Source organism: Lynx canadensis, chromosome B3 (assembly GCF_007474595.2).
Source record: "Lynx canadensis isolate LIC74 chromosome B3, mLynCan4.pri.v2, whole genome shotgun sequence".
In the NCBI taxonomy this organism is placed as follows: Eukaryota; Metazoa; Chordata; class Mammalia; order Carnivora; family Felidae; genus Lynx; species Lynx canadensis.
This window is the reverse complement of record NC_044308.2, coordinates 118584295-118611985: the sequence shown is the minus strand read 5'-3', so window position 1 is coordinate 118611985 and position 27691 is coordinate 118584295. Positions and strand designations below refer to the sequence as shown.

At 45.0% G+C, this 27691-nt stretch overlaps 2 protein-coding genes across 6 annotated transcripts in view; one reads left to right on the top strand and one right to left on the bottom strand.

Moving 5' to 3' along the window:
* HEATR4 (HEAT repeat containing 4) overlaps positions 1-27691 on the top strand; it is a 50143-nt gene that overhangs the window by 9048 nt on the left and 13404 nt on the right. Inside the window, exons 2-16 of the mRNA XM_030319498.1 lie at positions 345-1298; positions 2696-2883; positions 3901-4041; positions 8590-8793; positions 10013-10156; positions 13540-13719; positions 15403-15563; positions 16210-16314; positions 18629-18747; positions 19937-20117; positions 20863-20932; positions 21739-21928; positions 22614-22692; positions 23407-23566; positions 24993-25051. Coding sequence (XP_030175358.1) covers positions 388-1298; positions 2696-2883; positions 3901-4041; positions 8590-8793; positions 10013-10156; positions 13540-13719; positions 15403-15563; positions 16210-16314; positions 18629-18747; positions 19937-20117; positions 20863-20932; positions 21739-21928; positions 22614-22692; positions 23407-23566; positions 24993-25051 — 2892 coding nt within the window. The 5' untranslated portion in view covers positions 345-387. The remainder of the gene's footprint in view (positions 1-344; positions 1299-2695; positions 2884-3900; positions 4042-8589; positions 8794-10012; positions 10157-13539; positions 13720-15402; positions 15564-16209; positions 16315-18628; positions 18748-19936; positions 20118-20862; positions 20933-21738; positions 21929-22613; positions 22693-23406; positions 23567-24992; positions 25052-27691) is intronic.
* On the bottom strand, positions 1132-27234 carry RIOX1 (ribosomal oxygenase 1). Of its 5 annotated transcripts, XM_030319500.1 has the most exons (4): positions 24771-27234; positions 24146-24322; positions 20206-20209; positions 19687-20096 (listed from the first exon to the last, which is right to left on the bottom strand). In XM_030319500.1, exon 1 carries the CDS (start codon positions 27198-27200, stop codon positions 25197-25199), a length of 2004 nt encoding a protein of 667 aa, XP_030175360.1. In that variant the 5' UTR covers positions 27201-27234; the 3' UTR covers positions 19687-20096; positions 20206-20209; positions 24146-24322; positions 24771-25196. The 5 variants fall into 5 exon arrangements, with proteins under 5 accessions (XP_032449300.1, XP_032449301.1, XP_030175360.1 ...); XM_032593409.1 differs by lacking the exons at positions 19687-20096; positions 20206-20209 and adding an exon at positions 1132-1200; XM_032593410.1 differs by lacking the exons at positions 19687-20096; positions 20206-20209 and adding an exon at positions 8210-8240.

Sequence of the window (27691 nt, the reverse complement as noted above, 5' to 3'; positions counted from 1 at the left end):
CACTCATGGAGAACCCTGAATGCCAGGCTGAGGTATCTGAACTTTATGCTATAAATAAGCCTTTTGAACATACATAAAGCAATATTTGAGGAAAAATGAAGGGCTGAGATTTGAGAACAAATGGCAGAACTGGAAGCAAGGGGCTGATACAAGGAATATTTAGAATGTTCACCATTTCTGCTTTTTTTTTTTTGTCCCTCTTCTAATTCACGTGGCTTCTCCCCACTCGGACCCACCCCTCCTCCCCTTATCTGTCTTCCCATTTCTTCCCTTTCTGTACTGCTATGGCCTACCAATTTCTGCTGACCTAAAGCTCTCACCAGTTCCTCCCATCTCCTCAACAGATACCTGGTCACACCTCCAAACCCTGCATCTGGACCAGGGAGTATGGAAGGAAGCCTTTGCTGGGAAAGGATGACCAGAACCCAACATGGAAAGACCTTTCTTTCCCACCATTTCCATCAGTCACTCCCCCCACGGCTGGGATGGGGCATGATCTTTACCCCTTCGAAACCAAGGAACAAGGAGGAATGTGCCTCTGTCTCCAGTGTACCTCCAGTCTACCACTTTAGCCCACATCGCTGTGTGCACCTCAAGAACCAATATCTGAAAAAGGCTGCTACAAACCTTACCTTCTCTGAGGAGGTGGTGTGGCAGCGAGGGCTTTCCAGCATCCCTTTCAGCCAGTACAACTTTGACCATCTCTATAATGCAGACCACATCATGCAGCCTACCCAGATCAGGAGGGCCCAATATGAGAAACCTATCAGCTTCAAGTTCTTGGGTTCTTCAGGTCCCTCAGCAAGGGTCACCTCCCAGGCTGTGAAGACAGAAAGCTCTGCTGAACTTAAGAAGCAGCTGAAGGAATCAAAGCCAGCAAGTGTAGTCCAGGAAAAACCTTGCCCTCTCATCCCTCATTCCTTCAGGGATCCGGACGTGCTAGGTCTATCACTTTCTCCAGATGTGAACCTGGAAGTGAGGGAAGCCTGGCTTCCACCTCCTGAGAAGGAGGCCAGAGCCTGGGAAGCCATCGTGCTGGAAAAGCTGAACAAGCGCACTGCCCGATGGATCCAGAGCAAGCGTCCCCTAAGGTCTCGGGTATCCCCCAACAAGTGGCAGAGCTTTCTGCACCAGCAGTATGACTGGAGCCACATCCGGGATGAGCTTTCTTCCACCAGTGACCTGGAGCTCTTGAAACAGCTGGAAGAAGAAGAAACAGCAGAATTTGAGGATCGAAGTGTTATCCTGCCAATCCAGGAGAAAAAGAAGCCAGAGCTGCTGCTTCCTGTTTACTATAGGTAGACTGGCTGAGGCCTCTGGCACACCTTTGAGAATGCTTGGCTCCCCTTCCAGGACTCCTGCGTTAGTTCACATTCCTTATTTCAGAATGTGCTGTCCCATCAACCTCTTGGAGTTCTCCACTGCCAACCTACTCTCTAAGATCTCCTTCAAGTAAGGTTTCACAGCCTAGGCACTACTGACATCCTGGACTGGATAATCCTGTTGGGGGGGTCTGCCTTATACCTGTAAGATGTTTAGTAACACCCCACTGGATGCCAGTAACACTCTGTAGCTGTGACAACCAGAGAGGTCTCCAGTCATTGACACATGTCCCCTTAAGGGACAAAGTCACTCCCAGTTGAGAACCACTGCCTGTAAAGGGATTGGTTTTGGGCCTTTCCTAACAGACTGAGCGATTCTGCTGATCCAGTTACTATCCAGGTGCTCCCAGAAATGTATCCATGGGGAAAATAAGGTTTGGTCCTGCCTCGCTTTGAATTAAGGAGCCAATGTGTCAGTGCCTCAAAAACGAACTGGCAGCAGGACAGAGAACTAAACAATTTGAGGGAAGATTACTACATATTTCTGGTTGCTTCCTTCTCATTTATAGCTAGATGGAAGACTGGAGCTAGTCTAATGTCCCTGATTCCCAAAAGCGAACTAAAAGTAAGTGGGAATCCATTAATTTGTCCATTTTTTTTTTTAATTTTTTTTTCAACGTTTATTTATTTTTGGGACAGAGAGAGACAGAGCATGAACGGGGGAGGGGCAGAGAGAGAGGGAGACACAGAATCGGAAACAGGCTCCAGGCTCTGAGCCGTCAGCCCAGAGCCAGACGCGGGGCTCGAACTCACGGACCGCGAGATCGTGACCTGGCCGAAGTCGGACGCTTAACCGACTGTGCCACCCAGGCGCCCCTGTCCATTTATTAGATAAATATAAACTGCATTCCCACTACTTGCCAGGTACTCTGCAAAGTGCTGGGAATAAACGTAAACGAGAGATATGGAACCTTTAAGGAGCTTATATGTTCACGGGGTGGAGAGGATGAAATAAGCACATACATAATAAAGTGAAATAATAGAATTGGTTCCCTTCCCCACGTCAGTGCAATCTCTAAGGGTACCAATGTTGTTGTTTTTGTTTTTTTTAAAAAAGGGTAATGCTGGGAGCATGGCCACTCTGTCATACTGTCCAGTGGCTACAGGAGTGGCTCTATTAGAGGAAGAGGAAGTTGGCTGCTGATAGGTACCTTCATAGGGCATCTTGGGAGCAAAGTGAATAGTTAAACATAGGTGTTTTCCAGATGCTCATGTGTGTATGAGGTGAGCTTAAAGAGGAACTGTGGGTCTGATGGAAAGCAGGAGGTCCATCTCCCACCTTTCCCTTCTCTCCCTCTCTCCCTCCTGCTAAGATCGCCCAAATACTTGCCTCAAGTGCAGACAGGTGAACCTATGCCAGGCAACAATAAGACTGCTGAGGGTATCAAAGGAAAGAACATCTGCCAGCCCCCGAACCAGAGGTACTTTCGACAGGTGAATCCTCGAGCTGGAAAGTTTGCTTACTCCACAGACAACACCTTTGAACAGGAAATATACTTTGGTAATAGAGCTGGGGTGCCGTGCTGGGGGCTGGGTGGACATGGAGCAGGGAGGTGGAAAGTAGCCAGGGGATGAAACAGTCATGAGTGTGGACAAGAGGCTCTGGATGACCAAGGTGTTCATGGCAACATCCCCTAGTTACCAGCACAGATTTTTTTTTTGGGGGGGGGGGGGGAAGAGGGGCAGGCAGGTATCTGGTGCAGGCGAAACTGTTTTCCCTCTTCCCCTTTCTCTATCCCTTTCTGTTACTAAGGAGGCTGTGGAGGGTGGGGTCATAAAGTAAACAGATTTGGCTCTGAGAACAACTACCTCTTGTCTTCTTTCTTTCCCTTTGAGATAATCCCCCATTGAGGTGCTATGTTAGAAAAAAATCGTGGGATTTGGAGTCTAGTGGAGCCTGGCTTAGCACCTTTCCACTAACCTTCAGTAAGTTATGTAATCCCTCTGAGCCTTATGGACCTTATTTGTAAAATGATATTAACAAAAATGCACCTCAAGTAAAGAACAGACAAGAAAGCATCTATAATGCTTCTTGGCTCATGCTCAATAAATGTCCACTACCTTCCCCTTCCATCTTGCTATCCTTTAGACGCTTGGGCTTCCAAGATACATGATCTAGGTCTGTATGTTCCAAGCTGTTTATTCTTCCTTGCCCCCATCTTCTTCCTAAACTGTCAACTGAAAGTCTTCCTAAAGCATTTAACAGAATTATTCAGATGAAGGTATTTATGAATGGTAGGAAGTGAATTAAATCTCCCTTTATTAGTACTTAACTTTTAATAGGGGACAATGCCTGTAAGTTAGACAGGTTCTGCTTTGGTTTCAAGCCTCTATGAAGCCACCAGCTCATATTTCCAAGCAATAATCACCTTCAAGGGATGCCCCCACATCATGGTAGTCGTAAGTCCTAAGAGCTTAGAGTAAAGCAAAAGGAAATTGGGTCTGATCCTGGTGACTGAAAACCCAGCAAGACAGGAAGGAGGGTGGTACTAAGGACTCCTTATTTATCTGTTCACAGATAAAGTCCAGGTCATCCACCAGATTGGTGCAAAGAGAGACCATATTTTCCTGGAAAACTTCAATAGGTACAAGAAGCAGCTCTCCAAAGTTTTCCCTGAAACCCCGGAAAGGTGGACTTCCCAGCCAGTTCCTGAAGCACGTAAGCGGGAAGTGGATAATAGGGGTGATGAGGGAAGTGTGGCTATTTCTTTAAGGACCCTGTTTAATAGGCTGGGCATCACCAGCATGTAGCGGAGTCGCTTCCTGCCAACTAAAAATCATCTCATAAAATTATAAAACACTAACTGTAACTAGGAAGAACCTTTGTGGAACATCCATTCAGTTGAAATCAGGTCAAATTCAGATGTAACCAAGAGATTTAGGGCTGGTAATTACCAATGAGGCAGGTCCCATTTTCTTCCTTTACTTCCAGGAGAAGTACATTGAACCCTTGATCCAGCACTGTCCTTTCCCTTTGGGCTGGCTCTACCGTCCCATTCCATTCTCAGACCCATACCTGCCTCAGGTACTAGGGTCATCCTCTGTTCTAAATTTGTTTTATATCATTCTTGGGGTGCCTGGCTGGCTCAGTTGGTAGAGCATGAAAGAGGAGAATCTTTTTCAAAAATTTTTTCTTGTTTTTGCTACAGGTTTCTTATAGCTTTTTTTTTTAAGTTTATTTATTTTGAGAGAGAGAGAGAGAGAGAGAGAGAGAAAATCACAAGCAGTCTCCTCACTATCAGTACAGAGCCCGACTTAGGGGCTCAAACCCACAAATCGTGAGATCATGATCTGAGCTGAAATCAAGAGTCAGACACTTAACCAACTGAGCCACCCATGCATCCCAAGAGAGAATCTTAAGCAGGCACCATGCTCAGCACGGAGCCCAATGCCGGTGGGGGGGGGGTCAATTCCATGACCCTGGGGTCATAACTTGAGCTGGAATCAAGAGTGAGACACTCAACCAGGAACCCAGAGCCACCAGGAACCCAGAGCATGCAATTCTTGATCTCTGGGTTGTTAGAGTCCCACGTTGGGTGTAGAGATTACTTAAAAAAATCTTCAAAAAGAGAGTATCATTCTTGATTCTGAGAGAGAGAGGGAAGAGAGATGGCTAGGAAATGAGCTTATGAAACAAAAAGTGCCCATCCTCCAAGGGACTATGCTTCCATGTCCCATGACCCTTCTCTTTGCAGTGTCACTGCTCCAATGGGCCTCCTGGCGAACAGAAACTAATGGTAGTGGTGGAGAAAGCACCCCAACAAAGCTTTTGATTGGGTCTATGCAAATCACCTTCTGGGGCTTCACTAGCTTCATTAGAGCTACTAATTGTCCCTACAGCAAGGCACTTTTGTAATACTGATTTTTGTGATATTTATTGATACTTAGGGGACTTTGTGAATGCATTTTGTAAACCATTAAGTGCTATACAAACTCAAGGATTTATTATTAGTATACTCCCTTCCCAGAAGCCAACTGGATTGTTTATGTCCTCCCCTCTGAAAAGAGGTGAATCCACAGAGACAGAAAGTTGATCAGGTTGCTGGGGGAAGCGAGGAATAGGCACAGGGTTTCTTTTTGGGGGGATAAAAATATCCTAAAATTAGACGTTGTGATAGTTGTACAACTCTGTGAATATATTAAAAACCACTGAAATGTATACATTTAATTTTTTTAATGTCTTTTTTGTTTTTTTGTTTTTAATTTTTGAGACAGAGAGACAGAGCATGAGCAGGGGAGGGGCAGACAGAGGGGGAGACACAGAATCTGAAGCAGGCTCCAGGCTCTGAGCTGTCAGCACAGAGCCCGATGCAGGGCTTGAATTCACAGGGTGTGAGATCATGACCTGAGCTGAAGTCTGATGCTTAACCGACTGAGCCACCCAGGCACCCCTGAAATGTATACATTTTAAAAGGATGAATTTTATAGTATGTGAATACTACCACAAAGATGTTATTAAAAAAAGAAACCCCCCTGCTGCATTCAGATGCCTCACCACCTGCCTCACAGGCATTTTTTCCCTAGTGTGCTAGATGCCTGCTCTCTTCTTCCCTAGAACACAGAATATTTAATGAACAGAAGCTGTGGAATCTTTCCCAAACTTCTTTTTTTAAAATTTTTTTTTTCAACGTTTATTTATTTTTGGGGACAGAGAGAGACAGAGCATGAACGGGGGAGGGGCAGAGAGAGAGGGAGACACAGAATCGGAAACAGGCTCCAGGCTCTGAGCCATCAGCCCAGAGCCCGACGCGGGGCTCGAACTCCCGGACCGCGAGATCGTGACCTGGCTGAAGTCGGACGCTTAACCGACTGCGCCACCCAGGCGCCCCCAAACTTCTTTTTTTAAATAGTGTTTGAAATTGGGGGCACCTGGCTGGCTCCATTGGTAGAGCCTGCAACTCTTGATCTCAGGGTCATGAGTTTCAAGCCCCACGTTGGGTGTGGAGCCTACTTTAAGTAAATAGTATTTGAAATTGTTCTGGGAGAAGGCAAGTCAGAATAGTAATATACATACACCTTCTTATAACTATTTTACTCCTTATTTCAGGAAATACTAGGTATGAGAGAACCTGAAAAAAAAAATAGGAAAATTCCTGGAGTTAGATGTGGGTAGATTATTTTACTCTCCATTTTGATTGAATTGAAAAACTTAGATAATTTCTTTAAAATGACAAAAATTCTCATGGGGCGCCTGGGTGGCGCAGTCGGTTAAGCGTCCGACTTCAGCCAGGTCACGATCTCGCGGTCCGTGAGTTCGAGCCCCGCGTCAGGCTCTGGGCTGATGGCTCAGAGCCTGGAGCCTGTTTCCGATTCTGTGTCTCCCTCTCTCTCTGCCCCTCCCCCGTTCATGCTCTGTCTCTCTCTGTCCCAAAAATAAATAAACGTTGAAAAAAAAAAAAATTTTAAAATGACAAAAATTCTCAAGATACAAAGTGTACTTACTGCTATATAGCCTTAATTTCCCCCAAATCATGATATAAAACTCTAGTGTGCCCACAAGATCACTACAGTTCTTATATATTAAGCATAGGTCTTATGGTACAAAGTCAAAGGCACCATTTGTTTCTGCTAAAAAGCATACTGTGCCTTTTATACCACAGAAAGCCACAAGGTTGTTGCTTCATGTGCTCCCTTCAGAGGACTTTTTTTTTTTTTTTTTTACATTTATTTATTTTGAGAGAGAGAGAGAGGAGTGAGCGAGCATGGGGGAGGGGCAGAGAGAAGAGAGAGAAAATCCCAAGCAGGCTCTGCACCATTAGTGAAGAGCCCAATGCAGGGCTCCATCCCACGAACTACAAGATCACAACCTGCACCAAAATCAAGAGTCAGACACCCAACCAACTGAACCATCCAGGCGTCCCATCTTCAGAGGACTTTTGACATAGAACGTGGCTAATGGGTGTGTTTTAACCTGCCTAGAACTTAAAGGACCAGAAGTAGAATTAGTGTTGGCAGTTGTGCATGTTTATTCCCATGGAGGTTAAATACCAGAGATTCAAGACTTTCTCACCACATCTTTTTTAACTCCCTGAGCAGGGGGACAGAGGAGGAAAGGAACTAATCCAGCCATGTCTCACTTTCTTGGGAGGGATTTCAAGCAGGCTGAGAGGAAAGAAATGGTGGAGTGTCATGTGGCAAAGTATCGACTCCCTGGGAGCTGACCTGTCTGGATGTGGTTCTACCACTCTGGCTGCACACCCTATACTGAAAGGAAGCCAGCCCTCAACAGGGTGACTGAGCTCCTCCAGTATGACCAACCTGCGGCAGAACCATTTGGAGGGCATGCTCTGTATGGGCATCTGAACTAAACTGCCCTCGAGTCTCACAAGACTCTTTACATTAGAAGAAAGAAATGGTACTGCCTTCCTTGCTCAAAGGGAAGAATGGATTCAGAACAAATCTAAATGTGTTAGAATGAAATCTTGGAAGAAACACAAACCATTGGTAGTGACAGATTAGAGCATGAGACTGATAAGTGATGCAGCAGATAATGAATTTGGTAATCTGGAAAAGTTTTTATCTGTTTTGCCTTCTCCACACAACTGCTCTTCTTAGGAAGAGGCTTTCTGAATTTGACACCAGGGAGATCACCAAGTCTAGAAAATCTAACCAAATTTATATAATATGCTCTTCTGTCCTCAAATTTCCAGCTGTTATTGGTCAGAATAAGGAAAAACTCAGAGATACTAAAACCTTTCAAACTTAGCAGCTTGTAGCAATGTTCCTTCTCCCAAATTAAAAACATTAAAAAGAAATATAAAACCAGCACCTGGCTGGCTCCAGCGAAGAACATGCGACTCTTGATCTCAGTGTCATGAGTTCGAGTTCCATGTTGGTTGTAGAGATTACTAAAATAAACTTAAAAAAAAAAAAAAAAGAAAACCTCATAAACTAGGAATGGACAATTACACTCTACCTAAACTGCAATATATCAGATACTGGATTTTATGAGAAAATCTTATTACATATAAACATATTTATGTTCCTAAAGATTAAACTTATAAAAAGGTTTGCACAGATCTCAATCCCCCCCTACCCCACCCCCTCCATCAGCATGGCTTTATTATGTCTGCCATCAGGACTCTTCCTAATTCTCTATAATAATGGGAAAGTCTGCTCTCAAGAGTTTTGTTTCGCCTTAATGCTAGCTGGGAACACAGGTCTAGGGCACTGGGATAAGACTACCTCACACTGCCCTAATGAACAGCCTGTAGGCCTGTGCAAGGAGTCCCGCGCTGGATTGCTCTGCCCACCCCAGTCAAGGATCTGCTGCTCCAGGTGGATGAGGAGGATGTGCCCATTAAGACCAGGAGGCTGAAGAAGCAGGAAAAATCCCAGGAGAAGGCTGTGACTTGGGAACTGGTGGTGCTGCAGCGGATGCTGCAGGAATGGAAGACTGCCTGGGCTCTGAGTAAGTGAAGGGGTGGGGGTGGGTCCAGAGATAGCAGTATATATTTTAGGGAGGAAGTTCTTACCTTGGACTAGTTTCTCAATCTCTCAAAATCCATTCCTTGCGAAACATACAAATCTGGTTGCCTCCTCAAGTTTACAATAGAGAAGAGCCTTTTACACAATCATAGTTGACGTATAGGCTCTTTGCATTGGCAGGTTTGACTTCAGAAATTTGTGTATACTCACTATCACTACATCGAGGACTCTTCGCAGACAGGGCCTGTCTCATGACCTCTGAAACTTCATGCTCAATAAATGATGCAAGAAAGGAATGACGAAATATGCTGCCCAAGCAATGGAAATGTAGTAATCAAAAGAAACTGTAGTTGGCTGCGGTATAAATAACCCTTTTCTAAAATGTGTATGTGAGGCTGGGATTCTCATATATCCATTCTGCCTTTGGAGATATGGGCGTAGAAGGCTGAGTGCCTAAGGGCAGAGTAAAGGCCTAGCAAGGACTGTGTAAAGCTATAAGACCTGAGGACTCAGGGCTGCTGGCCTGCAAAACACGAGACTAGTTTAATTAGCATGGGACAAACAGGCAATCCATCACATATACTAGATTAGATAAACAAAAAAGGGTTGAAAGAGATCGAGAAAAACCTACTTGATGCTTGCGGAGAAGTTAGCAATAAAGTGTGGAAGACCCTGAAAGCCAGATAGAAGAGCCCTCAAAGGCAGGGAAACATAATAACCACTAACAGTTGAGCCCTTGTCAGGCATTTTGCTAAATACTTTGTCCAGTTAACTCATTTAATACTCAAAGTAGCTCAATATGGTAGGTTCTAGTATCATTCCCATTTTACAAATGAGAAATATTAAGCTCAGAGAGGTTAAGTAACTCATCCAAGGTTACACAGCTAATAACTGTGATTCCAAACTGGGTATGTTTGACAACAAAGTACCCTTAATCACTATGTTTTATCACCCCTATTATTTTCCATATGGTAACAATGAAGAGCTATTTAAACAGAGATAGAATATAAAATGGGATGGGGGGGTGAAGTTGTGTTTGGGAACTGCCCCAGAGGGCCCATGGATTATCAGGGAAGTAACTTCCCAAAGAACCCTGGAGCCCTTTATTTGTCTGAGCTAATGTTTTGCTTGAATTGTGCTAGGAGAAAGCAGACTAACTCTAACCTGACGGTTTTCTTCTCATTTCCCTCCCTGTGGCATAGTTACTGAGTGGCACCATGAGACAGTAGAGGGCCTGCTGCGGGGCTTGGGGGACATGCATGATGACATTCGGATCCGAGCCATCATCACATGTGCTACAGCTGCTTTAGAAAGGCCCCGGATTGCCACCAGCCAAGGGGACTCAGGTCAGAGCCAGAATTGAACTGTTTGAGAATATAAGCAACTCAACACAGCCACAATGTTAACTGGTGCAGACCTTCAACCTTATCTGAGATCATTTTACAAATGTGGAAACCAAGGCCCAGACACTGGCCTGAATACACACAGCTTATCATCAACGGAGATGAAATTAAAATTCCTGACTTATGGTCCAGTGCTTTTTACATCACATTTCATTACCTTTTATTTACTCAGCAGTTTCATGGAAGTCCACATTGTTCCACCTTGAGAGATCCCATTTGTAATAGCCAAAAATTATGTATGTGTGTGTGTGTATACATTGTAGTCATCAAAAGAAACTATAGTTGGCTGTGGTATAATATCCATACATGTATATATACACACACACACACACACACAGACACAATTCACTTTCCCCTCCTGACTCTATTTTAGCACTTCTTTTGACAGCACATCTGAAATCCAAACTGAACTAATCGGCATAGACCCCTCCCCACTTTCCAGATCTCAATCAGCAGCCCTACAATTCATCTATTTGCTGAGTCAAGGCCCTGGGAGTCCTGGACAAATCCTTATTCTTCCCATAACCAATAGATTCTACTCATTCTGCTTCCCTCTTTGTATATTCATCAGTCAACAGACGAATATAAAAAGAGGGAATTCTCTTCCCCCGACTCACTTCCCAGTCCTAGTCCCACCCCATGGCACTCCCGAGTCACCAGTGTTAGTTTGGCATTTCACATCTTTCTTTGTGCTTTTCCAAATATATGCCAACATGCATGTAGGCTTTTCTACTTATTATAAAAATGAGTGAATTTTATCAGCCATTTCCTAGTTTTTTCTCCTTTAATTTGTGCACACGATGAATTCTCTTGTTAGGCTATAACAGATCATGATATATTATTCTTTTATTACTCCACTGGGTTTGATTTGTTAATATTTTATTTATTTGTTTGCTTGTTTATTTAGAGAAGAGAGAGCACAAGCAGGGGAGGGTCAGGGAAAGGAGAGAGAGAATCCCAAGCAGGCTCTGCATGGTCAGCGTGGAGCCTGACTCAGGGCTTGATCCCACAAACCACGAGATCACCTGAACTGAAATAAAGAGTCGATCAACACTTTACTGACTGAGCCACCTAGGTGTCCTGATTTGTTAATATTTTAAAATGTTTTATTACATTTGGTAGTTTACTTCTGTTAAGTTTTAGTTTTTGCTAGCTTTATAAAATGAACTAAGGACACAGCCATTTTTTCCAATGGTCTTAATCTTTTGGGAAAGCAATGTCAATAGCTTTTTTCCTTAGTAGTAATAAGCACTGAAAAAGGAACATTTCCTATCTACAACAGCCAGAACTGTAATCTGCTGAAGCGCCAGTTTAACAAGACAGAAGGACCCAAATGATAAAGTGCTATTGAAAGGACATAAAACCAACTGACTTATTTCTCAAATGCCCTCACATTTTATGTGAAGCCTGGACTGGCACTTTTTCCTCTTTGCTGCTGGTAGCATCCTAATATTATTCTGTCCTAATATTTATTAGTCTATCATAATAGTCTGTTTGCTTTTTTGCCTTTCCTACCAGACAAGGAACTCCTTAATGGCAGGAACTAATTTTATTTCTACGAAGTTGTTAGGTTTTTTAAAGTTTCATTTCACTTACTTTCTATCTACCAAGTTCCAGATAAAGGGCATTTCTGCTACCGGTTTTTAAATCTGCTGGAAAACTCCTCATGTCTCTTTACCTGATTAACTTCTATACTTGTCCTTCAATTTTCAGCTATCACCTCTTCTGAAGAGTCTTCCCTGCCCCATTACCCAGACTTGGTTCATTCTCCCCACTACATGCTTCCACACATATACTTTTTTTAAAAAGCTCTATGCCCAATGTGAGCTTGAACTCACGACCCCAAGATCAAGAGTTGCATGTGCCCCACATATACATTTTTTATTGTATACTTATATCCTTGGGTATTAAATGGATGATGTATTTTCAGTGCCTGGCACAGATAAAACCTTCAGTAGGCAGCAACTGATTATTATAATCTTATCCCCAGATCTTCCACATACATACAAAGAACACTTTTGTCTGCTCCGAATTATGCCTTCCATTTGATCCCTTTCACATGTTGGTGTCTAGATTGATTTGTTTTTGTCTTGTTTCTTCCCCATACATTCTCAAAGAAAATTGTCTTACTCATTATTTCTTGAAATACTCGTTTGACTTCTACTTCTACGTATTCCCCTAAAATACATGTTTCCATCTAGCCTATTCTTAACAAATGGCAGAGTAGCCCACAGCAGTAATAAAACTGGACAGATAAGAAATCTTAAAATTCCTCGTCACAGGTCCAGCTGTTTCTTCTTGGGAAGTCAGTTAGCCTATCTGAATTTCAAATTCCTTATCTCTAAAATGAGGATAACTGTGGATGAAAGGTTAACAGGCCCTTTCCCCTTCTACTTGAGAATTTGAACTTTAGTTAAAATGCCTACCTGTTGCCCAGATAACCTGATCAGGATAGGAACTATCTTTATAGGCAACATTGTTTATGATAAAAATAAACTCTGATAAATCACATTTGGACTGGAAAAAACTGTAAGTGAAATATAAATACTTTAAAGGGGCACCATCCTTTGGGCTTCCATGAATGCTGTCACTTAATAACAGGCATACCCTTTGTGGACCCTGGAATTATATCTATGGAGTTGTTCTAAGACATACTAACTCCTGTGGAACATAGCACTTGTCCCCAGAAGGATGTGTGGAATGCTGTACAAACTGCATCATGAACTCTGGCCAAAAGGAATGCCTGCTGCTACCCTGTTGGCAAACTGTGCTCCTATCTTATATTCTTCTGAAGACTGGTGCTTTGTGTGGCCTATGAGTCTTGTGAGTCTGTTTAAACCTAAAAAGACTCCTGAAATAACTCACATTTCAGGTGGGCTCTACAGTTAATACGTGCCTTGCCTACGTCAATGAGGGCTAGAAGGTTGAATGGGATAACATGAAAACACTGTAATTGGCAAAGCACTACCTAAATATAATTGCTATTATTATTATTATAAATACAAAAAATATACGTGGTAAATAGGTTGATTTTCATCACTAAAACTAATGGTGAAGGTCACCATTGTCTAGCTAGAAACCTTCTGCAGCTTGAATCCAACTCTTTAGAGGCCAGATGATAAAGGATTGGGAACTGGCATACCCAGCACAGAAGTGAGCCATAAAAGCCTGCCCATTGCAGGGGCTCAGCTAAACTCTTATTAAGTAGCAGTAAGCATCTGCAACTGAGACTGAGGCCGACCACTGTGTGGCTATGGGAAGGAAGCTGTGTTTCAGGGAAAATCAACGTGGCTAGCACTTCTTACCTGGGTCTCTCTTGAACATAGACAAAGAGACCGTGAAGGCCCCATCTATCAAGGACTTGCCAGAGGTTCTACAGCCTGCCCTGGAAGCTGCTCTTTGTGATAAAAATGCCAATGTGCGGATGGCAGCAGCAGTATGCCAATATGCCATACAGTCACACAATCCCCTTGCCCGGGACATCATGCAGACTGCCCTTTTAAAGGGTGAGTAACTCCTTGTCACTTCTGACCTGGGTATATGGGGTAAAGACAGGACATCTCACCATCAGCTTTTCCTGATCCTTTCTTCTCCAATATCATGCTTTGTGATGTCTACTGTATTAGAGGGTTTGGGTTTATGTTTATGAACATCCAGAGATAGCTATTCTTAGGGTACTTTTCCAAAATAGGTACATTGCCACCTAGTGGTACCTAAATATTTCATGGATACATTTGCCTAGAAACCATGTCCCCTTTCATACAAATTTACTTTTTAAAAGAAGTTTGTGTTTAGGGGCACCTGGGTGGCTCAGTAAGTTAAGCATCTGACTCTTGATTTTGGTTCAGGTCGCAATCCTAGGGTTGTGGGATCAAGCCCTGCGTTGGGCTCTTTGCTGACAACATGGAGCCTGCTTGGGACTCTTTCTCTCTCTCTCTCTCTCAATCCCCTCCCCCCCCGTCCCCCCTTCACACTCTGTCAAAATAAATAAACTTTAAAAAAAAAAAAAAAAAGGAAAAAAGTTTGTGTTTGTGTGTTTATGTATGTATGTATATAATCTCTACACCTAGCATAGGGCTCAAACTCAGGACTCTGAGATCAAGAGTCACATGCTCTTTGGACTGAGCCAGTCGGGAGCCTCACCACAGATTTCCTTTATTTATTTATTTTTTAAAATTTTTTTCATGTTTATTTATTTTTTGAGACAGAGCACGAGCAGGAGAAGGGCAGAGAGAGAGGGAAACATAGACTCCAAAGCAGGCTCCAGGCTCTGAGCTGTCAGCACAGAGCCCGACGTGGGGCTTGAACTCACAAACTGCAAGATCATGACCTGAGCCGAAGTCAGATGCTTAACCAACTGAGCCACTCAGGCACCCCACCACAGATTTAACTTTTTTTTTTTTTTTTAACGTTTATTCTTGAGAGAGAGAGAGAGAGCGAGAGCGAGAGAGACAGGGAAACACAGAATCTGACGCAGGCTCCAGGTTCTGAGCTGTAAGCACAGAGCCCGATGTGGGGTTCAAACCCAACTGTGAGATGATGACCTGAGCCAAAGTCAGTCACTTAACTGACTGAGCCACCCAGACGCCCCCACAGATTTACTTTTAATTGAAAAGATGTAAATACTAAAGAATACTTTCTAAAAATTAAAAGAAAAAAATCACCCCTGTTCAAACACATCATGCTTCCATTCTCTACATTAACTTACAGGCATTGTCCACATAAAGCAAAAAGTTGTCAGGTGATTTGCCCAAGGGGGCTGACCCCTCTCTGAAAAAGTGCATTTCTTCCTTTCCTGGGGGCCTGAGCAGACAAGGACAACTGGCTGACTGGTTTGGCCTTCTGCATATAGACCTTCAAAAACCTAATTCATCGTCTTAAGAAAGCCTCCACTCTAGCCTTCCCAATCTCTAGGGGAATGAATAATTGTATCTCTTACCCAGGTCGTAAGAGCCTTGTTGCTGTTACCCAGTAAAAGCCTTTTAGGATTTGACTTTTCAGGTTAAGATTTTCAGTCTATATTGAAAACCTTGATGTGATCCATTTAAATATAGGCGTTGACTTCTATACAGGGAGGGGCACAAGGAAGTGAGATACCAGGCAGGCAACAGCCTTGAGTACCAACGCTGAAGGCTGACTGTTCACTCTGTGGGAGAGCAGATCACCATTTTTTTTACCCCACCTGACAGGTAACAGCGTGGACAGCTGGGCTGCAGCTCAGTGCCTGGCTCTGGAAGGTGCTGCCACATACCCCGTGATTAAGAGGATCCTCCAGCAGCTGTTTAACAAGAAGAATGAGGACACTGAGCATCAGTCTTATATGCTCCTGAGCCATCTCAGTGGGGAGACAGTATGTGTCCATTACAGGGTCAAAGAAAGAAACCAAGTTGTGGGAAACAATTGAGTCTTTGAGGTCAGTACGTGTAAGGAATCGAAAATGCAGGTGGTTGAGTAAGACGATCTCACACATAAAGCTGGAAAAAGCGTGTGGGTGAACTGGGGTATGCAGGTATGTATACAAGGAATAGGGACACCTGCAACCTGAGAGAAAGGTGAGAAAAGTAGGCTGCAGATGGTTTCTGTGTTTGCAAGAAGAGTTGTGATATGTAGGATTTGCTTCTGCTACAAGTTTAGAATTGAAAACTGCACAGGCCCACAAGTGTGTTTACTTTCAGTAGAGATGTGAAACTCACAAAGACTGAGGCATACACAAATCACTTTAAGAGTAAAGATAGTTAAAGAGAAGGCCCCAGGAGTCTCTGTTCAAGTTACTAAATCTCTATTTTGTTCTCAGATTTATGATTCCAGAAGTCAGGGGGCTCAGATAGAAAAGTACCCTGTATCTTATAAACTACTCTTTCCTTTTTGGAGGGATGGGCATCTCATGTAATTGTGACATTAATTATGCTGAATGCCATGTTAGGATAGAACTTCTTCAAGGCTCCAGCATCTCTCAAAGTTATCATAAGTATCCACGTAAGTCTTCCATTCCTCAGACCCTGATACACACCATGCTTGCTGTGGAGCTGAACAGCCACCAGTGGAAGGACCGGATTGTGGCCTGCCAGGCTCTTGGGCGGATCAGTGGAAATGTCAGTTTGGTAAGCCTGCTGTGTTTCCAGGACAGAAAGTCTAAGCAAAAGGAGGCTGGGAGCCCTTCCATGTTTTGCTGCTTAGTATCCCATTCTTACCAAGCAGGTCTTTGTCTTCACACTGCTACCTTAGTCCTTAACCCAGGATTATCTTCATATGCCACCATGTCTGACTCAAGCCACCTGCTCCTTAGCATGGTAGAAAACCACAAACTGTAATCTACCCACAAATAAGCAAAAAAACAAAAAACAACCTAGGAGAATTTAGAAACTTTTATAGTACTTTTACATTGCCTTAACATTAATCTACCATTAAGTATCAGTCAGTGACACCTCCCTCGCCCCCCAACTGGTCCTTCAGCAAATAGTTTGAGAAGTATGGACTTAAACTACCCAAGAACCCAACCATACTAGTGTCTATGTTGGCTCTGAGTGTTCAGCACATAAAGAAGGTATAAAACATAGTCACTACTGTGGCGCCTGGGTGGCTCAGTTAAGCGTCTGACTTTTGGTTTCCGTTCAGGTCATGATCTCGCAGTTCGTGGGTTCAAGCCCCGCATCAGGCTCTGTACTAGCCGCGTGGAGCCTGCTTGGGATGCTCACTCTCTCTCTCTGTCCCTCCTCACTTGCTTTTGCTCTTAAAATAAGACTAAACACACAAATGATTCAAGAACAAGTGATAAATGTAAGATACACTCTTAAATTTTTTCAGAGAGACATTATGGTAGGCTGAATCTATCAGTTTAAGTTCTGGGAAGGAGTGTGGGACAGATGGACTAGACTTGGACAAAACTGAAGAGGGACTTCCAGGCAAGGTAAACCCTGACCATCATTTGGGCTTTCACTTGACCTGCTTCTTGCCATTATTTTTGAAAACATCTTCAGCTATCCAAACGGGGATATCCCCTTCTTCCTGTGTGGCGCTGTATCTTTTCCTTGTAACACTGAGCACTTCCAAAATGGCCCAGAACACTGCCATACCCATGAGAAGTGAACACCTTCCACCCTTGGGCCCTCGCATGTTGAGTGGAAAGCCCAAAACCTGGTAGAATTCAGTAAAATCACCTGAAAATGTTTTAGTCTGGGTTAATTCTGCCCCAGCTGCCATGTACCCTTCCTCTAAAGTCCTGACCAGCAGCACAGGCATGACCTGGGTTTGTTAGAAGGGCAAAATGTCACTTCAGGCTAACTCAGTCAGAATCTCCATTTTAAATCTGACTCATTTGCACATTCACCTCCTTAGAACTTGGCACTCAAGATTGCCAACTAAAAGTAAAAAAGACATGCAGAGCAGGCAGGGGACTGACCACATAAAAATGAGTGCTTCACGTTAGATTGCTGGAATGAAGAAAGGCACTATGTGTATTGGTCCTTCACTCATTCAGTAAGCAAGCAGTTTCTGACCACATCCTACATGCTAGTCACTATGCCAGCACTGGGGATGCAAAAATATTCTGTCTTTTCTTGATAAATGTTATAAATAGCTACAACAGAAGCAACTGTAAAGCATTACAGGGATTTCCTATGCTTGCAGAGGGCAGAGGAGAGTTCAGAGATACTTTTTGAGCTAAATCCTAAGAGAGGTTTCAAACAGGGAGAATAGCTTGGGCACATTTACACAATCATGAACTACAACTGTAGTAATCTTTGTCTCTTCCCTTCCTGTTTTTGAGAGGGGGAGGGAGGAGGTCAGGAGGGGAGTGGGGAGAGAGAGAGACAGAAGGAAGGAGAGAGGGGCAGGCAGGCAGAGGTCATGTGGGGATAGGGAGAATCCCAAGCAGGCTCCACACCCAGATCAGGGCCTCACAACTGTGAGATCATGACCTGAGCCGAAATCAAAATCAAGAGTCGGATGCTTAACCAACTGAAGGCACCCAGGTGCCCCTGTCTCTTCCCTTTTGAATGAAGTACTAATATATAGATATAGTAACATATACAGGTCAACTGTCCTGCTTTGTCCAGAACACAGGACTTTTAGTACTAAACCTGGAAAAATCCCAGGCACAGTGGAATGAGTTGGTCACCCTATTAATGTATCACCATCACATTTTAAGTCCTTCAAGTACAGATTACATTGACCCCAACATAGTAGTTTGGAGCCTAAGCTTAGCAAACTGGGTCTGAGTCCAGGTTCTAGCATTCAACAGGTTAACCTTGGGCAAGTAAACCTAAGACTATTTTGTCATCTGCAAATGGTAATCTGCCTCACTGGATTGTTTGGGAGGATTAAGTGATGGGTAAAAACACCTGGCACAGAGCCAAGCACAAAATTGACATTCAATAAATGGCAGCTATTTTATACCTAAATTATACCTCTTTATAGGATATGAAACATAAGTTGATCCAGCTGATGCTGAGTGACTGGAATAAGGAAGTGAGATGTGCAGCGGCCCGAGCTCTGGGGCAAATGAGCCTTGGGAAAGAGGTGCACGACACAATCAGGTAAGACGCACAGTTACGTACACAGTTAACGTACAGTTAACACGCACACAGTAACTTTTCTATTCTTGTGTTTAGGAAGCCTGGGATCCAGTCAGCCAGCATCTGCTGAGTTGCTTTGTATGCTTGGCATTGTATTAGGTCCCACTGCAGGATTATCTTAAAAATAAAAATTACCAGGGGGCGCCTGGGTGGCGCAGTTGGTTAAGCGTCCGACTTCAGCCAGGTCACGATCTCGCGGTCCGTGAGTTCGAGCCCCGCCGTCGGGCTCTGGGCTGATGATGGCCCAGAGCCTGGAGCCTGCTTCCGATTCTGTGTCTCCCTCTCTCTTTGCCCCTCCCCCGTTCATGCTCTGTCTCTCTCTGTCCCCAAAATAAATAAACGTTGAAAAAAAAAATTAAAAAAAAAAAATAAATAAAATAAAAAAAAATAAAAATTACCAGTCCCTATGGACACTAACAATGTGCCTAAGGAAAGAATCATTAATTGAGTGCCCACTAGGTGTTAAGCACTGTTTTGGATGTTTGAGGGTTCAAAAGCATGACATGATTCTGATTGTAGAGGCCAGGCATAATTTACAAATGCTTAGTAAGGTCAGCTTTCAGAGAGGATGGATAAGAAAACTACACAGGCAGGGACACCTGGGTGGCTCAGTCAGTTAAGTGTCTGACTTAGCTCAGGGCATGATCTCGCTGTTCGTGAGTTCGAGCCCCACATCAGGCTCTCTGCTGTCAGCACAGAGCCTGCTTCATATCCTCTGCCTCCCCCTCTCTCTGCCCGTCCCCTGCTCTGTTTCTCTCAAAGATAAATAACCACTTAAAAAAAAAAAAAAAGACTATGTAGGCAAAGAGAAGGGAAGACATTTCCAGGCTGGGAGCCAAATGTGCAAAATGAGGATGGCATGTGTGAGGGCAGTGGAGAGAACTAGACTGTAACAAGAGGTACATGAAAGTTTCCTTTATTCAGTCATTCAACATAGTTTAGTGCCTAGCATATGCTAGTAATAGGGGTCCAAGTAAATAATGGAGGTCTCTACCCAGTGAAACTTCAACCTCACAGGCATAAGGCTGACTAGGAAAGGGTGGGAATGGATAATGGAGACCCTACAGAGGTTGGATTTTATCTTGAGGGCATTGGTGGTGGGGATGCCAAAAGTTTAAGGAGAGAAAATAAAAGCACTTATGCTTTATAGAGTCAAGCTGAGTCAAGGAAATATCCAGGAGCGTGTGGAAGCTCTCTCCCTTATTGGTGGGCTCAAGCTCATGACCGCCAAGCTTCTCCCAAGTTTCCTGAATTGCTTCTCTGATGACTTCATGGTAGTTCGGCGGGCAGCCTGTTTGGCAGCAGGTGCCCTGCAGATCCGTGATAAGATGGTGAGTCAAAGAAACATGTTGCCGTCTTACCTGATTAACCTGAAGAGTGCATTACCTGAGCTTCCCTTGTTGTGCATACTACACTCACCATTCTGTGGGGACACAGAACGAAAGATCAGAAACTGGAAGGTTAGGGGGTAGACTGGCCACATCAGTCAGTTAGAGCCACATTTTGCTCCCAGCCAGCCTAGACTTAACTCTTGAGCACATCCCTGAATCCTGTTCTCACCTCAGTTATGGGCTTCATGATCAACTCCAGTGAATGGAGTTATAATCCCTAATTACTAGGGGGAAACCTGATTCAAGGTGTTCTAAAGAAGCCTGTATGACCACAGAACTGTGAGCGGAGGAAAATCTAGATAAGCGATAATTCAGCTACTGCACTGTGTGTGTAGACCAGTGCTTCAGCCTCCAGCTCATTTGTCACTAGAATTGACAGAAGCCCATTTTTCAGTTGTAGAGCATTTTTTGTTTTATTTGAGAGAGAAAGCGTGTGCATGTGAGCAAGGGGGAAGGGCAGAGGGAGAGAATCTCACACAGCCTCCACACTCAGTGCATACCCGATGTGGGGCTCGATCCCATGACCCTGGGATCATGACCTGGGCTGAAAGCAAGAGTCAGACACTGAACTTGAGCCACCCAGGTGCCCAATTATAGCACATTTTAGAGATAAGAGGGGTCCCTGTCTCTGGTTCACTTTTCCTCTGGTCCTCTCCACTCAACACTGCCCTTTTATTCATCCCAGGTCCTTGAATGCCTTTTGAACCTGATAGAGAGAGATCCTTACTGGAAAATCAAGGCCTTTGCCATTCAAGGTATGACAGGAGTGGCCCCAGCTCTTCAACTTCAAATAGCCTCCCAAATGCTAGTATAGATCCCCAGAATCTCTCTAGGAAGGGGATAAGGTGTAGCTGAAGGGATGATTACACCTTCTCAGAAGTTCTTGCCTGAGAAATTAAAGACTATTTTCTTCTTTTTAATTTTCAGTTAAAGATCCCAAGTCTAGATCTCTGTCAAACTTGTTAAGGCAAAGGGCTGACAAGACAGTCCCTGCCAATAGAATTAGGACTAAGTTCTAAGTAGGTATCCACTATAGGACTCTGTAAAAGACCAGATTCAAGACTGCTACAGACTTAAAACTCTGCCCTCAAATTTTCCCAGGGTTCCTTTTTAAGGATCTTTGGCATTGCTTCTCTCTTGGACAATCTTTGCCCAAGGTAAACCTGTGAAGTAATTGTGTGTCCTTTCCCCATCATCTTGACTTGATGAGGCCAGTGTTCTGAGTTATCCGCCCCATTATCTCATCCCTAGATAAATAAGTAAATTAGTTTATTTTCATATTGTAAGGGGTAAGGATGGGATGGATCCTCCCTCCCCATCCCCACAGGAATCCTTTGGAGACAATGTCCTACTTTAACCCATCCGTAAAATTCTAATGATAATTGTCATCAAGAAAAAGATACCAACAAAATACTTAAAGATTTGCAATACTTAATTTAGCAGGTAGCTGTCTATATGTTATTACTATTTATTAATAAGGCCATTTCTGGATGTTAGGATATATAGCCAACTCCCTCTTAAGTGACAGTGGAACATACATACTGCCCTCTAATGTCTGCAGCTTTGGGTCAGATTGGCCAAGTGAGTCCCCAGCTGACAGACCTCCTGCTCTGGGCCATCCACTATGAAGAGTCACCAGGTGTACGACTAGAAGCTTGCCGTAGCATCCTAGCCCTCAACCTCCAAGGGGACCGGGTCAGGGACACCTTCCTAGATGTGCTGCTCCTAGAGAACCATGAGGCTGTTCTAAAGTAAGCTCTGAACCTGACTCCTGCCGTGACCTCTTATACTGCCCACTCTCCCATCCTTGTTAACACAATACATCCCTGCGTTTCTAGGCTGTCTAATGGCTGTAAAAGCACAGGCTCACCTGTGCCATCCACCTACCTACCTACCTAAGTGGGTAACAGAAAAACTGGCCTAAATTAGATAGGTCATGAAGTTCACACACCTGTTCTCCATTCCAGGTGGTTTTAAGTTATTCATTTATCCAGCTAACATTTATCAAGTGCCTACTGTCATGACAGGCTTTAGAGTCAAAAAGACCAGGGTCTGAATCCCAGGCTCAGGTATATACTAGCAATGTGAACATGGGTAAGTTACTTAAACTTTCTGAGCCTGTTTTTTCATTACCAAATGCAGATTATAAATCTGCCTTATGGGTCTGTGGTAATAATTAAAGAGATGACATGTTTAGTACCCACCATTAAGGTGTTCAATAAATGGTACCATTAGTATCTTCGAATATATCCTCCTAGAAACTACACCAACATCCCTATAAGCTAAGCACCATACCAGTTTTGCAGATAAGGCTCAGCAAAATGCAGTGAAGATTGGAATTTAGGATTCCTGTCTGATTCCTATTCCTGTGTTTTCCACCCTGATACCTTTTTTTTGAGGATAAAAACAATCTAAGAAGTACCTCTTATCTTTCAGGGAAATTCACCAGGCCATGAAGATACTCAACTTAGAAAATGAAGGAAACCAAGAAATGCTTCAGGAGATCACGAACAGGGTAGTTAAGTGCAAGCTATGTTTTCAAGAGTTCCTCAGACCCTTTTCACCATCACAGAAATACTTTCTACAACCCCTCAGATACATATTTTCTGAAGATACAAAAACATCTATGCAAGATCAGATTATAAAACCCTATTAGTAAAAAAAATAAAAAAAAAATAAAAACAATCACCACATCAGCCTATCAAGTAGCCCTCAAAATCAGGGTTGTTGTTTCTGAAATCTATTTCCTTCCCCTCCCATTTTCTGCCCACCATCAACTAAACCCAAGTTGTTTTTTACAAGTAGACCTAGAGATGGAATGAGTGGCTAGAGCTAGCCCCCTAGATTTTCCTTTTCCTTTTTAACCTCCTAATCTGGGCTTTTACCAAAGAACATTCTAGTTCAACAGGTGGTTCTAATTTTTCAGAGTTGTTAGAGGAGATGAAGAAACAGAGGGACAAAGACTTTAAAAATGTAAGATTCTTTCTTCATATAATTCACAAAACCAGCTTCACATCAAGCAAGCATTTCTTAGGTTCCTTTCATCATGCCCAAAAAGCTAAAGTAAATTTCTCATTAACAAGTGTAAAACCAACATCAGAAGAGAATGCTCTGAGGCACTGTACCACCACCTAACACCAACAGGCACAATACATTACTTTATTAACGCTTTTTGATGATTTGCAGCCTAATACAATTGTTTTTTTCAACATCATTTCTTCTGATCTAGATTCAAACACTAAGCCAAAAGGACTTGCTGACACAGAAAATATTCAGGATGGAGAGGGCCATAGGAAAAATGAAGGAGGAAGCAAAACGTGTCTACTGGCAGCCCAAGGAAGGGCATAAACCATTGAAACTCCATACTTTTCTACAACAAACTTTTCAGGGTAGGTTCCCTAGGGGCGAGTACTATCACGTGACTCCTTTAACAAGCCTTTTCTGGGATCTGGTGTTTGGGGAATTTAGTTTTGAGCCTGGTAGGATGAGTCAGGAAAGGTTACTACCTTTCCTTCTTAGCTGCCATCCTTTTAGTCCTTTTATTTTTTTTTTTCTGTCTGTCCCCTGGGTTTTATTTGCTATTTTGTCACTTAAAAAAAAAAAAAAAAAGGTAGTTCTAACTGAACTGATTTGAAAAGTTAGGTCCAAAACTGACAGATTAGAAAAACAAGAGTATAAAACAAACCAAAAAACAAACAAACAAACTACTGTATGTTTGATTAAGCATCCAAACAAAGCCTTGTGAGTTTAACTTTTAATAGTAGTTACCTCTGGAAAGTAGAACTGGAGAGAGAGCTATCATTTTTATTTTATGTACATCCATGCTTTCCCAACTTAAAAAAAAAAGACCTCAGAAAGTTCTCAACCTTATATATAACTGCACCTATCAGATATGGTGATAGGCTCTGAAAGTTCCAGACACAAGCTAAATGAAGTGCAGACATCAAGCTATACCAAAATATACTTACAAAATCTGTGTGCCCAGGTGTAGCGGCAGCCTCAGATCATTCAGCCAGCTGCCTACCAGCCACCACCCCAAACCCAGGTCTTCTGGTTCCAAGTCCAGTGCTCTCTCTGGTACACCAGGCTCTTTTCCACCAACCATGAAAATATTCACTTTCCAGGTTTGGGGAAGATTCTTCCAACTGCCAGAAAAAAATGAGAGTGGAAAGTAACTTGAACACCAGCCTCCCTTCATGGCCAGCTTGCTATAAGTTGGTTGACTGAGGCCTATGATAGCACAACTAGGTGACATGCTGTCCCTTGGGGAGCAATGCCAGCCGCTGATGCAAGCAAGCACGGAGCAAAAACATAATGCACTCTTAACTTTTCCAATAGGATTGTGCTGTTTGGGGTTCAAGTAGCATGATTAAAATGAATAAATTACCCCCAAAGTTATAGAGTTGGCCTCAATCCTACAACCACCCCAAGTTACCTTTCACATCAGTCATTATAGATTTTTCCTATCTCCCACCCGCCAACCCAATTCCTTCATAATAATCTAGCCTTTAAAAAGAGAAACATTCTTTGGCACTTTAATTAATAACTTTTCTAACATTCATACAAACTCACAGTAGCAAACAAGATACTGACCCCAACCCTCCCCCCAAACTGAAGAGAACTCAAATGAAGGATGCAAATTCCAAATAAAAACTTCTAATGTCTCAAGCAGAATGACACAGCAAGTGCTACACAGTACGCTGAAGCCTGAGGGTGATGAAGCTGGTGCTCTGAAATGATCAGGGATCAAAGTTACTTCTGCAAAAATTGCTCCTTTTTTCCACCTCCAACTTCTGCTTTTACTTTTGTGCCTAGATGAAGTGGTGATTCCTAGAAAACCATCTGAAATTTGTGACATTAAAGCAGTCATAAAGGTAAATGTGAGCAGTCATAAAGGTAAATGGTTATCAAGGTAAGAACATGAGTCCCTCCTACCCCACCCCCCTGCCAAAAAGATGGTAATGGTGGCTAAGAGAGAATCACCACTGTCTTGCTTCCAACAATCAAGAAGAAACTAGTTCAGGTTAGAGGCATCTTGGTGAGCAGCAGCCCCTTGTCATATAACATGGTCGCTAAGGAAAGCTGGTCCTCCACCGTGTCACAGGGCAGGTCCCCTACTCTCACAAACTCTGGGTAGGAGCGGAGCAAAAGTTCCATGGCATCAGCTTGCTGTGGGTATATCTCCAAGCACTTAGGCTCTTCCAGATGATAAACACGGGAGTTCTCCACTGTATAATAGAGAAACAAATGGCCTCCCTCACCCACCAGCCGAGCTATCCCATCCTGAAGCATGTGCACTTCTGTTTCTGTTGTCAACTGGGCCCCCACGTTAACAGGTTCTCCAGCCTCCCAGCGAATTGGGAGCCCATAAACACTTAGTGCCCTCTCTCTATCAGTCAGCACAGGGGGCAGAGAGTCGTGGATGAAGTCTTTGGCTCGCTGGTCAGCCACAGCATCGACAGGGGCAAAGTGTCCCAAGCGGGCAACCAAGACTCGCACCTTCTCCATAAAAGCGGTTCTTCGTGGATCCTTGGAATCTGAGTGCTGGGCCCCCATGTAATCCATGAAATCTCGGGGAAGACCCCTTCGGAACTCCACATTTTCTTCCATGGCAGCCTGCACTGCCAGGGGCAGGACGGCCTCCAGGAAGTCGCCCCAGGTATTGCGCTGGTACGTGGACAAGGTGAGGTGCAGAGAGTGCACTCCATCCTGGCATTCGGCTTGGTGAATGAAGCCCCGAGGAAAGTAGAGCAAATCTCCAGGTTCCAGCACAGTTTGCAGCACCGGCTCACCGAGGTCGTCCTGGCTGAAGTTGGGACTGGATGTCAGGGCCAGCTCCTCGGTCGGGACCCGGGGTCGGTACACACGCCAGAGTTTCCTACCTTCCAGCTGCAGCACAAAAGCCTCGATGTCGTCGTAGTGGGGGGCAAAACCCTGCGAATTGGGGGGCGTGAGGTAAACGTTGGAGCCTGCCATGCTGCCAAACTGCTCTTGGAGGACGGCCAAAAACTGCCACACTGTGGTCGAGAAAGCCTGCGGACAGAGGAGGCGCAGGGAGCAGCCAGCCTGGTACAGGGCCCAGGCGGCGGCAGGCAGCGCGCGGCCGGGGGGGTTCAGGGTCTCGCGCCGCCCGTTGACGTACCGAGCAGCATCCAGGTGCTGCCCGAACTGCACCTCCTCGTGGCGCAGCATGGAGTCCAAGTCTGCGGTGGAAAAAAGCCCCTGATAGTAGGCGTGGTCCTGCCGCCGCACCAGCACCGCCTCCCGCTCCCACAGGCGCCGGTAGAAATGGTCGGGCGGCATGGGCGAGATGAGCCACTCAAAGAGGCGCGCGGCCCGCCGCCGGCTGCTGGGGATGCGGTTCAGCTCCGCCAGGACGCGCTGCAGCGGCGAGTCCCAGGCCAACTCCCCGCCGGTGCTATCCACCTGCGGCCCCGACAGCGTTGCGGGGGCCACGGATGGCGGGGCGGCCGCCAAGTGCTGGGCAGGGCACAGCAGCGCCGAGGTCTCCACCACGCGCGCCGGCGCAGCGGGCACCTCCACCAGGCGCGCGGGAGGCGCGGGAGCCGGCACTAGGCGCGCGGGCAGGGCGGGCGCCTCCACCAGGCGGGCCGGCGGGGTCTGAGCCTCCACCAGGCGGGCCGGCGGGGTCTGCGCCTCCACCAGCGCGCGGGGGGTCTGCAGGGAGCGGGACGCGGGCGAGGCCTCCAGCAGCTCTGCAGGCCCCAGGTGACCGTACGGCTCTCGCCGGGCCGCATCCGGGATGGTCGCTGCCCCACCAGCCAGCGGGTCTCCAGGATCGTCGACCGTCGACTCCACCCTCGAGTCCTCCGAGTCCTCGCTCGGCAGTGTCTGGGCCCTCAGTGCGGCCATGCGGGACGCCACGCTTCTCCTCAGCTGCCTTCGGATCTTCCTGGGCCTTAAGGGCAGGGCCAGGACCGACCCGCTGTGTGGCTGCGGCTGGCGCCGGCGTCTCAACCGCCCGCGCCTCAACAGCCCTGCGCTAGCCCGAAGCCCATCCATGGTGGGAGCACCTTCTGAGCCGGGCCAGGGCTGGCTAGAAAAGAGATCTCGCGGGGAGCGGCTGCGGGGCACTCTGGGAAGGGGGCGCGGCCTCCAGCCGCCTCCGGGTTGGCCACGCCTGCCATTCTTCCGCCCGGCGCCTCCCTCTCGCCCGGCTGGTAGGCTGTCTCTCACCACCATAGCGGAGTGGCTGCCAGATCAGCTAGGATTTCACGTTTGCAGGGCAATTTAAAAACCAAGTTGCCGGGAACTCTTTAATCTCTGTACATTGGAGTGTGCCCCAGGACGTCCTCATTCCCGAACAGCGTGTTTCCCAGCAACTTTGCACGTGAAGTCTCGAAATTCTTATTTTAAAGGAATGTCCTCGGGCAAAGAGCGAGATTCCTCAGGCAGAGTTCAAACCGGAGTGGGGATGGGGGGCGCACCGGGTCTTTCTGAGCAGATGACGTCATTGATTGACGCCATAACTTCCCTCCTCCTTTGGCCAATAC

Coding starts and splice junctions, on each gene's coding strand:
- RIOX1 (XM_032593409.1), bottom strand. CDS start 27,200: ATGGATGGGCTTCGGGCTAGCGCAGGGCTGTTGAGGCGCGGGCGGTTG.